The 13011-nt window shown below is 40.7% G+C and overlaps 1 protein-coding gene across 1 annotated transcript in view; it reads left to right on the plus strand.

Moving 5' to 3' along the window:
- GABRA5 (gamma-aminobutyric acid type A receptor subunit alpha5) overlaps positions 1-13011 on the plus strand; it is a 282141-nt gene that overhangs the window by 114083 nt on the left and 155047 nt on the right. The window contains exon 6 of the mRNA XM_089693487.1: positions 2277-2359. Within this exon, the coding sequence (XP_089549613.1) occupies positions 2277-2359 (83 nt within the window). The remainder of the gene's footprint in view (positions 1-2276; positions 2360-13011) is intronic.

Consider the following 13011-nt stretch of genomic DNA (forward strand, 5'->3'; position numbering starts at 1 on the left):
ACTGAATGTTTATAGGAATGGCTGCTGTGGGATGGGAACAACCATGGCCAGGATTGTCACTGATGAAGTTATGGCCATCTTTGAAATGTTTACACTATTCAGAGGTCTTACTGTGGCTAAGTGTCTTATCACTGTACTGTGCTTGAAATCTTCTGTAGATATATCAATGGGTTTTATGCCTTTGTTCGCAAGAAAATTCATCACCACATGCTGTTCTATGCGAGCACTAACACTGTTGGCTGCCATCTTGATTAATAGTCTGTGGACTGGCCCGCCTATCAGTAATGTGCACCGCCTATCAGAAATAGGACACACTTGCCACTTACTACTGCTTGTAGTACCGCAGTGCTAGCATCCTTTTTTATACCTGAAAAAAGAAAAAGGACAATTTAACTTGAATGCCCCTCTATCTCTTTCAAGCACATTAGGTAAATTTGCTGATGGCTTGGAAGGAGGCACACCACTGGAGCCGGTGTGGATCTGAAGCTGTGTCCTACACATTTGTGTAGGTGACAGCACAGTCACTTCTACAGCCTTCTACTCAATGGCTTCCTCCTCTGACTCTTTTAATGATGTCAGTAAATCCACATTGCCAGATTTTGTCCTTGATTCAAAACTGAGCGATTTGGTATTAAAGGGTCATTGTTCCTTATTCATCAATGCTTTCTAAAACTATCTGTCATGTTAGGTAGTAGGTATGCTGAATAACAGTCTCCGGCATGCTTCCCTCACTTATAGAGTGTGAAACAACACTTTTATTACAAAATGTTAACTACAGTGCTGTTTTCTTTAAATTATCTACTGGTGGCTGCCACAATCCAGGATCAAACAATTTGGGTAGCATTTTGGGGCTGCTTAACCCTGTAGACCTGGATAAATAATTAGTAGATGCTAGCTTACTGCTTTTATCAGCTTTTAGGCTAGTGATATGGATTTAGCAAAGTGCATGAGAGAAAAGCGTTAATAGAGCAGATGCTGCATTTAAAAATTGGAGGGCTTATTAGAAATATACAATAGATTTGTGCCACCTATGTGGCTACAAAGGGTGCCATCCTTAGGCGAGACACAGCTCGATTTGCTTGGCTTTCATCACTACAGGACACAAGTAGGCTTTCATCACTACAGGAGTAGGAAAGTGACAGGGTTGCAAAAAAGATGACCTTTTCCTTTGAAATATCTCATCTATCAGATCAATGCAAAATATTATCATTTCTATGCTAAATTTGGACACAATATAGCTGTATTTAGAGGTACATGTTTTCATAGAAACTGTTAGCCAGTCGCAGCCCATTTAAGGAACTTTATAATTTGCTGTGTATTTGTCAGATAATGCAGTCTAATTAGTCCTTGGCTGATCAAGGCTTATAGTTGTATCCTTGGAGGAGGTGCTGGAAAGAACACTGATATAGAACAGAGGTATGTAGCCATATGTCATAAAATGGATATGCCAGGCACAACTCTCAGCTAACTGTCACAAGAAAGTAATATCCAGTGTTTTAAGAAATGTTATAACTAGCTTTTGAACATTTTTTTTTTTTTACCAGCAGACTAAAGACTTCAACATCAAAAGATCTAAATGCTGTCTATCCTCTCAAATCTTTTCCCTCATAACCTTATGTTTAGTATTATAAATTATAACTCCAAAATTGAACCAATAAAAACAAAAAATGATTTTAGCAACATAGCTATTTAAGAATGTATTTGAAGTTTTCACTGAATAATTAAACACTTCAGATGGTATTCAAGTATAAGGAAAACAAATGAGAGAATGTTTGATTGTTTAGCAACAGTTCTTACTATTCTTTTGCCCGTGGTGTCAGCAACTGCATGATTGAAATCCTCCTCCTTCTAAGACTTTCAGGATAAATTCATTTCATAGCTCAGCATATAAAGATGCTGGCAGTGAGACATTTGGCTCAATGATAAGAGAGCTGTCCTCTGAGAAATGGTGTCATGGGAGTAAAGGCTGTATTTTATATGAACAGATAGACAGATAGGAGTTTTCTCATGTTAATGCAGCTTGACAGCTGTGGGAGCTAACAGGTAAAACCTGACATATCTGCATTTTTCATTCAATACATAAAAAATCCTGATACCATAAGAAATGCTAATACACTGTTTCAAGTAGACATCAGGTTGCATTTTTCAGCTCAACTTGTCCTCTGCATCCTTATAATAATGTTGCAGCCATCACTAGTGAGCATTCAGGACAAGATTGGATGCCCACTGGCTGTATTGCTGTATAATGCAACTTTTTCCTCTTTTTATTTGCACAGACTGACAATTTCTGCAGAATGCCCTATGCAGCTTGAAGACTTTCCTATGGACGCTCATGCATGCCCTCTAAAATTCGGGAGCTGTAAGTTTTTGTAGTTTGTCTTTTTTTCTTTAGATATTTAGCAGTTTTCTTTGGTTCTGTTGTCCATATCTGTATTGCCAAATATGTTGATTAGAAGAGATACTTTGCTGTAAATTTTAACTCGCTGGAAGTCTTTCGTAGACTCCAATATCCCTTTTGTTGTATGTTAGATGAGATAAAGGCCATGTTTCAATGTGTCATCAATAGGCCATTTTAAACATACACTATATTGCCAATAGTATTGGGACTCCTGCCTTTACACGCACATGAACTTTAATGACATCCCAGTCTTAGTTCATAGGGTTCAGTATTTAGTTGGCACACACTTTGCAGATATAACAGCTTCAACTCCTCTGGGAAGGCTGTCCACAAGATTTAGGAGTGTGTCTATGTTTGACCATTCTTCCAGAAGTGCATTTGTCAGGTCAGGCACTGATGTCGGACAAGGAGGCCTGGCTCACAATCTCTGCTTTAATTCATCCCAAAGGTGTTCTATAGGGTTGAGGTCAGTCAAGTTCCTCCACCCCAAACTTTCTCACCCATGTTTTTATGCAGGGCTTGAAATTTCCACTCGCCTGCACGCCAATGGCGAGTGGAAATTATGGTGCGGGTGAGTGTGTCCCCCAGGGCAGGCGTGGATCTACCATGAGGCAAACAAGGCGTTTGCCTAGGGCACCAATTTTTAGGGGGGCGGCACCAGACAGCAGGAGAATTGATGCGGGGGAGGGCAGTTGCAGAGCGATGCTCCTGTACCTCTCTCCAGCAGCGGACAAGCCGGGACGAGGGGACAGCCTGGAGCAGGAAGAGGAGAAGTGTCGGAGAGGAATAAGCCCAGAGCAGGTGAGCTGTGCTGTGTTCTGTGGTATCTCCCTGCCTCCCTCCCTACACTGACGGATCATATGGGGCTGCAATCCCCCCCCCCTTCCTGCTGCCCGGAGATCAGCAGCCCTTGGAGAAGGTGTTTGTGTGCAGCCCCATACGATGTGAAAAGGAAGAGAAAGAGAAGGGGAAGAGAGAGAGAGAGAGAGGAGAGAGAGGGAAGAGAGAGAGAGAGAAAAGAGAGAGAGGGAAGAGAGACAGATAGAGAGAGGGTAGAGAGGGAAGAGAGAGAGAGAGATAGAGAGGGGGAGAGAGAGAGAGAGAGAGAGAGAGGGAAGAGAAGGAAGAGACAGAGAGAGAGAGGGAAGATGTGTATTTCTGTGTATGTACATGTATCTGTGTGTATGCGTGTCTGTATGTGTGTGTGTGTACATGTGTCTCTGTACGTGTGTGTACATGTTTCTGTGCGTGTATGTACATGTCTGTGTGTGTGTACAGGTGTCTCTGTTTGTGTGTGTTTGTTGGTGGTGAGCAACTCTAAGGCCTGGCTAGTAGCTCAGGACTTGAAATTTTAAGCCCTGTCTTTATGGACCTTGCTTTGTGCACTGGTGCACAGTCATGTTGGAACAGAAAGGGGCCATCCCCAAACTGTTCCCACAAAGTTGGGAGCATGAAATTGTCCAAAATGTCTTGGTATACTGATGCCTTAAGAGTTCCCTTCACTGGAACTAAGGGGCCAATCCCAGCCCCTGAAAAACAAGCCCACACCACAATCCCCTCTCCACCAAACTTTACACTTGGCACAATGCAGTCAGGCAAGTACCATTCTCCTGGCAACTGTCAAACCCAGACATGTCCATCAGATTGCCAGACAGAGAAGCGTGTTTTATCACTCCAGAGAACACGTCTCCACTGCTCTAGAGTCCAGTGGCGGCATGCTTTACACCACTGCATCCGACGCTTTGCATTGCACTTGGTGATGTAAGGCTTGGATGCAGCTGCTCAGCCATGGAAACCCATTCCATGAAGTTCTCTACACACTGTTGTTGTGTGCTAATCTAAAGACCACATGAAGTTTGGAGGTCTTTAGCTACTGATGCTACAGACATGTTGACTTCTGCACACTGTGCGCTTCAGCATGCGCTGACCCCGCTCTGTCATTTTACAGAGTTGTTGTTGTTCCCAGTTGCTTCCACTTTGTTATAACACCACTAACAGTTGACCGTGGAATATTTAGTAGTAAGGAAATTTCACAGATGGACTTATTGCACAGGTGGCAACCTATCACGGTGCCACACTTGAATTCACTGAGCTCCTGAAAGTGACCCATTCTTTCACCAATGTTTGTAGAAGCAGTCTGCATGTCTGGATGCTTGATTTTATACACCTGTGGCCAAGGAGGTGATTGGAACACCTGAATCCAATGATATGGAGGGGTGTCCCAATACTTTTGGCAATATAGTGTATCTTCAAATGATCAGTGAGTGTCTGTTTTCTGACCACTAGAAATTCATTTTTTAAAATTTTTTTTTATCAAAAGTGTTTTGAAGTTTCTAATAGGCGTGAGGTGTGTATATTATAGAATGGTTTCGATCTGATTACAGCATTCACAAGAAAATTAATCAAATAAAAACATGCTTATCACAATCATAATATTGATTGTGATGTGGAATATACAGTAAATAGTTAATGTGTGTGACATATTGAAAGAAAACACTCCCAAATGTGATATAAAATGCTAATCTAAAAATGAATGCATATATGGCCAGCATAAGGCTAGTCATAGACATAAAATATACTGTAGGTCAAATGATCTGAGCACCAAAATATTTTCTAATGACAAATATTGCTATAAACATGCATTATCACACAAGAGATACAAAAAAGGTACACGTGTTAATGAAAGATACCTAACAGTAAATATGCACTTTTACTAAGCTGTGAGTTGCACAAACATGGAAGAATGGGAGAAAGGGACATTGGGTCTGTGTAACTTTTGACACTGTTTGAGATCAATATGAGTTGCTTCTGAAATGATTCAGAATTAATTACCAGGTGCATTTGACTCACAGTTGACCTACATATGACCTGATATGATCTGCTTCAAGATGATTTTGCATTTCCAAAGTCTGGTATAGAAATGTAAAACCTATTTGAATTAAAAAAAAAAACTGTCAAAACAGGCCCTTTGACAGGTTCCCTAAAAAGAAGGATACTCTCAAAGCACTGTTGTCCAAAGCTAGTGGGTTACTAGGCCTTTCTATATTTTTAATGCCCAAGAGGAGGTTCAGGGAAGTAGAAGTGGTTTTAATATATATATATATATATATATATATATATATATATATATATATATATATATATTACCCTTCCCCACATATGATGCCACCCCTCTCCATTGAAATGATAAACAGTCCAGTACTTTGAAACACAAGAGACTACAAAAATAAGACAGCAAACATGGATTTGAAAGCAATATCTAGTAGTGTTGGGCTTGATGTTTGAGTCAAACATCGGCCGTTCTTGTGTTCGATGAACAAACAAACCATAAAAGCATTCGGTGGGCTATTCGCCCACAATGCACTGCGCTCTCACATTATTGGCCAAAGCAATACACCTGACAAGCTTTTACCAATCACAGCACAATGCACTGTGAGAGCCATGATTGGTCAAAGTCACGGTCACTTTGGACAATCATGGCTCACAGCTAAGCCCATGCCCCACACTATATAAAGCTGCTTACACTGCAGCTTTAAGCAATGTGTTGCTGGACACTGTCAAAGACAGAGGAGAGAATACTCTCCCCGAAAAAAAAAATAATAATAAAACAACAAAATAAAAATACAAATAAAAATAAAACAAAAATACATTTACTGTAAAAAAAAAGAAACAGCGTGGATCCCCCCCCCCCCCCCCCCCATCCATACCAGACCCTTTATTTAGGAGGGACCCAACAGTAACAAATGTTTTTAAAAAGTGCATGGGGTTCTACCTAAAAGCCAACCTGTCCGCACCCACCGAGTACTCACCACAATATGACAAGTCTAACAGTTACCGGTCAGGTGTAAACATTTGGGCAGAGCTAGCGGTGATGTCAGCGGTGAAGGAATTTTTTTCCTTTTTTTTTTTGTACTTTAAGCAATGAAAAATTACTACCCCTTTAAAAACTGTACTTTTTGGAAAAATGTTTTTGGAAACATTTTTTTGCACTGATTCATGTCTCTCAGGGCAATACCTGAGCCCCCATACCCCTTTCATGGCCAATAACATGCAAGTAAACCTTCAAAATGGGCACTTTTGAATTTACAAGTTCAAGTCTCATAGGCATTGAGATTGAAGTTCGTGGTCGAACGTTGATTAGGTTCGAACATTTGACCGTGAACTGAACATTGGTGTGTTTGGCCCATCACTAATTTTTTTTTTTTTCGAGGTCAGAAAAGCTAATGTAGAAGGATTCACTGGAAAGCGGTTTACCAAGCAAAAAACACTGCTCAAAGCTTTCTCTATGATATTATACCAAAGCCTTGTGAAATACCCTGCACTTGGTGAAACAAAATAAATATTATAGAATAAGTGCTGCAACCAAAAATAGCCTGAACAGTGCCATAAACAATCAACCACAAATTATGGTGTGCTACTTAAAAAAAAAATGAAATACATATATAGTGATAATACAGAATCAATCACAAAAACTGTTCATGTGAAGCAAACTAAAAAAGGCACACATACACAAGCATATATTGATCTCTTCAATCGAGAACTAATCATTTGGTAAGAGGCCATCTATATGTGGTGGAGGATAATACACTGACACCATTGTATATAAATGCAGAGTTGTTAGTTTGTTTCACATGAACTGTTTTTGTGATTGATTCTATATTATCACTATATAAGTATTTGATTTTTTTTTTAAGTAGCGCACCATAATTTGTGGTTCAGTGATATTACATACTTTAAAATAAATCAGTTTCTAACTGCCTAAGGCACAGTGACATAGAAAAAAAACCAAAGCTTAGTGTTTTACAAAATTTACTTATCCGATAGTAATGATATCACATTCGACAGAACGCATTATAGTAGAAATGCAGAATGCAGATTTTGCCTAGACAGTAGGGATGCACCGATACCACTTTTTTAAGACCAAGTACCGGTACTTTTCCTCAAGTACTCGCCAATACCAATTATGATACCTACAGTATGCTCAGGGACACGTAACAGGACTCACCAACAGAAGTACAGCAAGAGACGTAACAGGATTCACTGCCAGAAGTAAAGCAAGGGATATGTAACAGGACTCACCAACAGAAGTACAGAAAGAGACGTAACAGGATTCACTGCCAGAAGTAAAGCAAGGGATATGTAACAGGACTCACCAACAGAAGTGCAGAAAGAGACATGTAATAGCACTCACTGCCACAAGTACAGCAAGGGACATGCAACAGCACTGAGGACTCACAAACAGAAGTACAGCAATGGACATGTAACAGGACTAACAGAAGTACATCAAGGCACAGGACTCACCGCCAGAAGTACAGTAGTCAGCGAGGGACATATACAGCAGTCAAAGAGGGACATGTAAGCACTCAACGGCACCATGTGGGGGAACATAGCCCTCTCCGCCTCCACACTGACATCATTTCTGGTATGTTTCAGGTACCAGTGCATTTAGCATGAATATGCCTAGTATCAGCACCGAGATGCCAATATCGGTATCGGTGCATCCCTACTAGACAGGTAGGTAAATCATAAGTCATGAAATAATAAGTGTTGTTCTATTCATTCCACACTGAAGAGGGAGCACCACCAGGAGAGATCTCCAAGCTAGAAACAAAGTAGATTTATAGCATGAAATGTTACACCCCCTTCAAACTAAATGTGGACTGGAAATGTGGAATGCGTTTATTAAAAATGCATGCTACCCTTCTCCTTTTTCATAGATTCCCCTCCCCCTAATTTTAATTTTATTTTCTATTTTGTTTTTATATTGTTGTAGATACCAATATATTTTCGGTGTTTTAAGGTTGTTATTAGCCTTATGCCTCCTGGATAGTATGTTAATTTTACTTTTCTTGCTAGTTTTTTATAAATGTACTAATGTATTAAATATCTACCATTTTTATTTTGAATTTATATAATAAGATGCTTTATTGCAGAGGGGAGACATTTGATTATTGTACACATACTGTATATATGTATTTTGGATGGTGAATTTTGTAGTTGTATTTATTGAGACCGTCCACAATGAGGCTTGGTTTTACTATATATATATATATATATATATATATACATATATATATATATATATATATATGCAATGGAGTGGCTCGGACTCCTAGCCCTCGAAGATGTCTGTATATGATAAAACGCATTGGACGGAACCTCCTCCGTGACTTCATCGTGTACATGTTTACTGAAAGTTGATGCCTTTCATGCCGATTTGGTGAATATGCCTTTATTCAAATGTTTACATATGTTTGTAAGTGCAGTTCATGCTTAATAAATGGTGCTTCATGATGCCTACTATGAGAGGTGTTTATCTCTTTATCTTTACATGGTTATATCTGCCTGCTTTGCATTTGCCTTTCCTCTAAAGAGCTGTGTGATATAACAGCATTTGGATTGGCGTGGAGAGTTGCCACTGTGGTTGGCCAATTTGAGTGTTTACTGACCACTGTGAATAAGGGGGTTAGTATATTTGGTAACCCTACATCTTTCCTTCACTGTGATGTTTGTAGGGTTGCCACCTCATCCCTTTAAAATTAAACACATATTAACTACATAAGTTCTGTGGCTGATTAAGGTGGTAATTAAACTCACCTAGTGCTGTATCTGCATTAACTTAGCCTCAGAACCTGTGTAATTAACATGTTTGGTTTAAAGGTATGAGGTGGCATCCCTAGGTGTTGGGTGATACTGATGTCTGCAGAGTAGAGGGAGAAGATTGTGAAGCATTCCTCCTACAGTCCTAGGAGACTGTCACAGAAAATTTCAATGGCTATGAAGTAGGCAGGATAAAACATGTCAGCGTGGCCATGCGTCCCCCCTCCCTCCAGCCTCCGCACACCATCACCACACCTAATGGTGCATCTTTGGACATTACCACACCAATTACAATGACACGGCTAGTGTTCATCATGTATTTCTGGCAGCTTCCTTTGGAGTGACAGCAGGAGCCTCACTAGGACATGGAAATTCCACCAAGACTTTAGCCGAGGCTTCATTCACAGGACCCGGTTGGTCCCATCGGATTGTGAGTACTGACGACACTGTGCTGGTACTATAGTCATATCAGCTGTGCAGGTTGCACAGGCTGGACTGATTATACACATTGATGTTGCTGCAGCAGTTCTCCTTTTGACGCCTTTTGACTGGCTGTCTATTGCTTACATGTCATTGAATTCCATGTCGAGGCACACTCCTACTATACAGGGAAAGCATTGGCTTGGCCATCAGCCAGTCCACTTTAGCAGGTGGAATTTACATGTTTACATCCTTGATATAGTGGCTTCCTCCCAGTGGATTACACTACATATACAGTTGCAAGAAAAAGTATGTGAACCCCTTGGGATTACGTGGAGTTTTGCATGAATTGGGCATAAAATGTGCTCCGAACGTCATCTAAGTCACAACAATAGAAGAACACAGTCTGCTGAACATAATACTACACAAACATTAGATGTTGCCATGGTTTAATTGCACATACCATGTAAACATTCACAGTGCAGGGAGGAAAAAGTATGTGAGGCCCTAACTTAATGACTTCTCCCAGAGCTAATTGGAGCCAGGAGTGAGCCAACCTTGACTCCAATCAGTGTGTTGATATTGGATGTGTTGCTGACAGCTGTCCTGCCCTTAAAAAACACACACCTGTTTTGGGTTTACTGGTTTCAAGAAGCACTGTCTGATGTGAACCATGCCTCGCAGAAAAGAGCTCTCAGAAGACCTACGATCAAGAATTGTTGACTTGCATGAAGCTGGAAAGGGTTACAAAAGTATCTCCAAAAGCCTTGATGTTCATGTGTCCACGGTAAGACAGACTGTCTACAAATGGAGAAAGCTTAGCACTGTTGCTACTCTCCCTAGGCGTGGTCTTCCTGTAAAAATGACTGCAAGAGCACAGCGCAGAATGCTGCATGAGGTAAAGAAGAATCCCAGAGTGTCAGCTAAAGACCTACAGAAATCTCTGGCACATGCTAACATTTTTGTTGACACATCTACAATAAGGAAAACATTAAACAAGAATGGAGTACATGGGAGGACACCACGGAGGAAGCCATTGCTGTCCAAAAAGAATATTGCAGCACGTTTGAAGTTTGCAAAAGAGCACCTGGATGTTCCACAGCACTACTGGCAAAATATACTGTGGACAGATGAAACCAAGATTGAGTTGTTTGGGAAGAACACACAACACTATGTGTGGAGAAAAAAAGGCACAGCGCACCAACATCAAAACCTCATCCCCACTGTGAAACATGGCGGAGGGAGCATCATGGTTTGGGGCTGCTTTGCTGCCTCAGGGCCTAGACGGATTGTTGTCATTGATGGCAAAATGAATTCCAGAGTTTATCAAGACATTTTGCAGGAAAACGTACGACCATCTGTCTGCCAACTGAAGCTCCGCAGAGGATGGGTGATGCAACAGGACAATGACCCAAAGCATACAAGTAATTCAACAAAACAATGGCTGCAACAGCACAGAATACGCCTTCTGGAGTGGCCCAGTCAGAGTCCTGACCTCAACCTGATTGAAATGCTGTGGCATGACCTTAAGAGAGTGATTCACACCAGACATCCCAAGAATAATGCTACACTGAAACAGTTTTGTGAAGAGGAGTGGTCCAAAATTACTCCAGATCGTTGTGCAGGTCTGATCTGCAACTACAGGAAACGTTTGGTTGAGGTTATTGCTTCCAAAGGAGGGTCAACCAGTTATTAAGTCCAAAGGTTCACATACTTTTTCCTCCCTGCACTGTGAATGTTTACATGTTATGTGCAATGAAACCATGGCAACATCTAATGTTTGTGTAGTATTATGTTCAGCAGACTGTGTTCTTCTATTGTTGTGACTTAGATGATGTTCAGAGCACATTTTATGCTCAATTCATGCAAAACTCCACGTAATCCCAAGGGGTTCACATACTTTTTCTTGCAACTGTATATGTCTCCTTTCATCTGGCCTGGACATACCAGGTTTTTTTTTTACATACATTATTATACATTACAGTGGACGTTGAGGCTACAGCCCTCCTCACTTGATATTTTTACTGGTTGGACTACCATTTATTACATCTTGCCTGGTTTTGCATGTATAGTAGTCTGATATATCTAAGTGCCTCCTGCAACTATATATCTGGTTGGGTTACCACCTATTACATAGCTACATAGTTAGTCTAGCTGAAAAAAGACAAAAGTCCATCCAGTTCAACCATTAAAAAAAACAAAACAAAAAAAAAAGTTATAATCCTATTCCCACAGTTGATCCAGAAGAAGGCAATAAAACCCAGCAAAGCATGATCCAATTTGCTCCTGCAGGGAAAAAAATTCCTTCCTGATCCACCGAGAGGCAATCAGATATTCCCTGGTCAGCCTTACCTATAAATGTTAGTATCCAGTTATATTCTATGTATCTAAGAAATAATCCAGGCCTTTTTTAAAGCAATCCACTGAGCTGGCCAGAACCAACTCTTGAGGGAGTCTATTCCACATTTTCACAGCTCTTACTGTGAAAAAACCTTTCCGTGTTTGGAGATTACATTTTTCCTCCAGACGTAAAGAGTGCCGCCTTGTCCTCTGTGATGACCTCAAGGTAAATAACTCTACACCGAGTTCACTATATGAACCACTGATGTATTTATATATGTTGATCATATCCCCCCTTAATCTCCTCTTCTCAAGAGAGAATAAATTCAGTTCCTCTAATCTTTCCTCATAGCTGAGCTCCTCCATGCCTCTTATCAGTTTGGGTGCCCTTCTCTGTACTTTCTCCAGTTCCCCAATGTTCTTTTTGTGAATTGGTGCCCAAAACTGAACTGCATATTCCAGATGAGGTATTACTAATGATTTCTACAGGGGTAATATGATATCTCTCTCTCTGGAGTCTATACCTCTTTTAATACAAAATTAATACAAATATACCTATTATATCCTCTGATTGTGCATGACTAATAGCTTGTATTATTATTACATATATTCTGTTGCATCTGGTGTGTGGGTGAGTTAGGGTTTCCATCTACTGGAGTCTGGGGGGTTGGGGGTGTCATTGGGCTGGTGGGTTTCTTTTCTCTCAGCTCCCTTCTCTCCCTTTAGGAGGGGGGTGATAGGGTGGGTTGGTTTCTCATCTGGGGGGTGGGTCACTGTGTGTTAAGCATTGGGGGGTAGGTGGGTGGTTGGTTTTGGTTGGGAGGGTGGGAGGTGGTTTGGTTTTGGTCATCAGGGAGGTTATACCCAGTGAACACCTTATACCATCAGTTAGTGTTTGACATCGGAGGTTCCCCCTCTGTTTCTCAGGGGTCAGGGGTCCTTTTGGTGTTGGGCATGAACACTGTATCTCTGATGTGACTTTTATTGTGTATGCTTTATGAATAAACATTTTTGAGGTTGGTCTCTTTGGTGTGCAGCCTATTTTCTTTTTTCTTGTTCTTTTTTCAATATGGTCTAGGTATCATCCTCTCAAATATTCTGGTGGCACCTCGTTTATATCCATTGTGGAATATTGTGGACTCTCCAGCATTTCCCAGCTTCCCCATCCCCCTTATTTATTCACTTTAATGGTTATTGATAAGCAATAAAGCATACAAGTGCTGCAGCCAGGCCTTTTGAATAGAAGTACAGTT

The sequence above is a fragment of the Staurois parvus genome, unplaced genomic scaffold, assembly GCF_062004578.1.
Source record: "Staurois parvus isolate SC_StPar_1 unplaced genomic scaffold, SC_StPar_1.0 ptg000634l, whole genome shotgun sequence".
NCBI lineage: Eukaryota > Metazoa > Chordata > Amphibia > Anura > Ranidae > Staurois > Staurois parvus.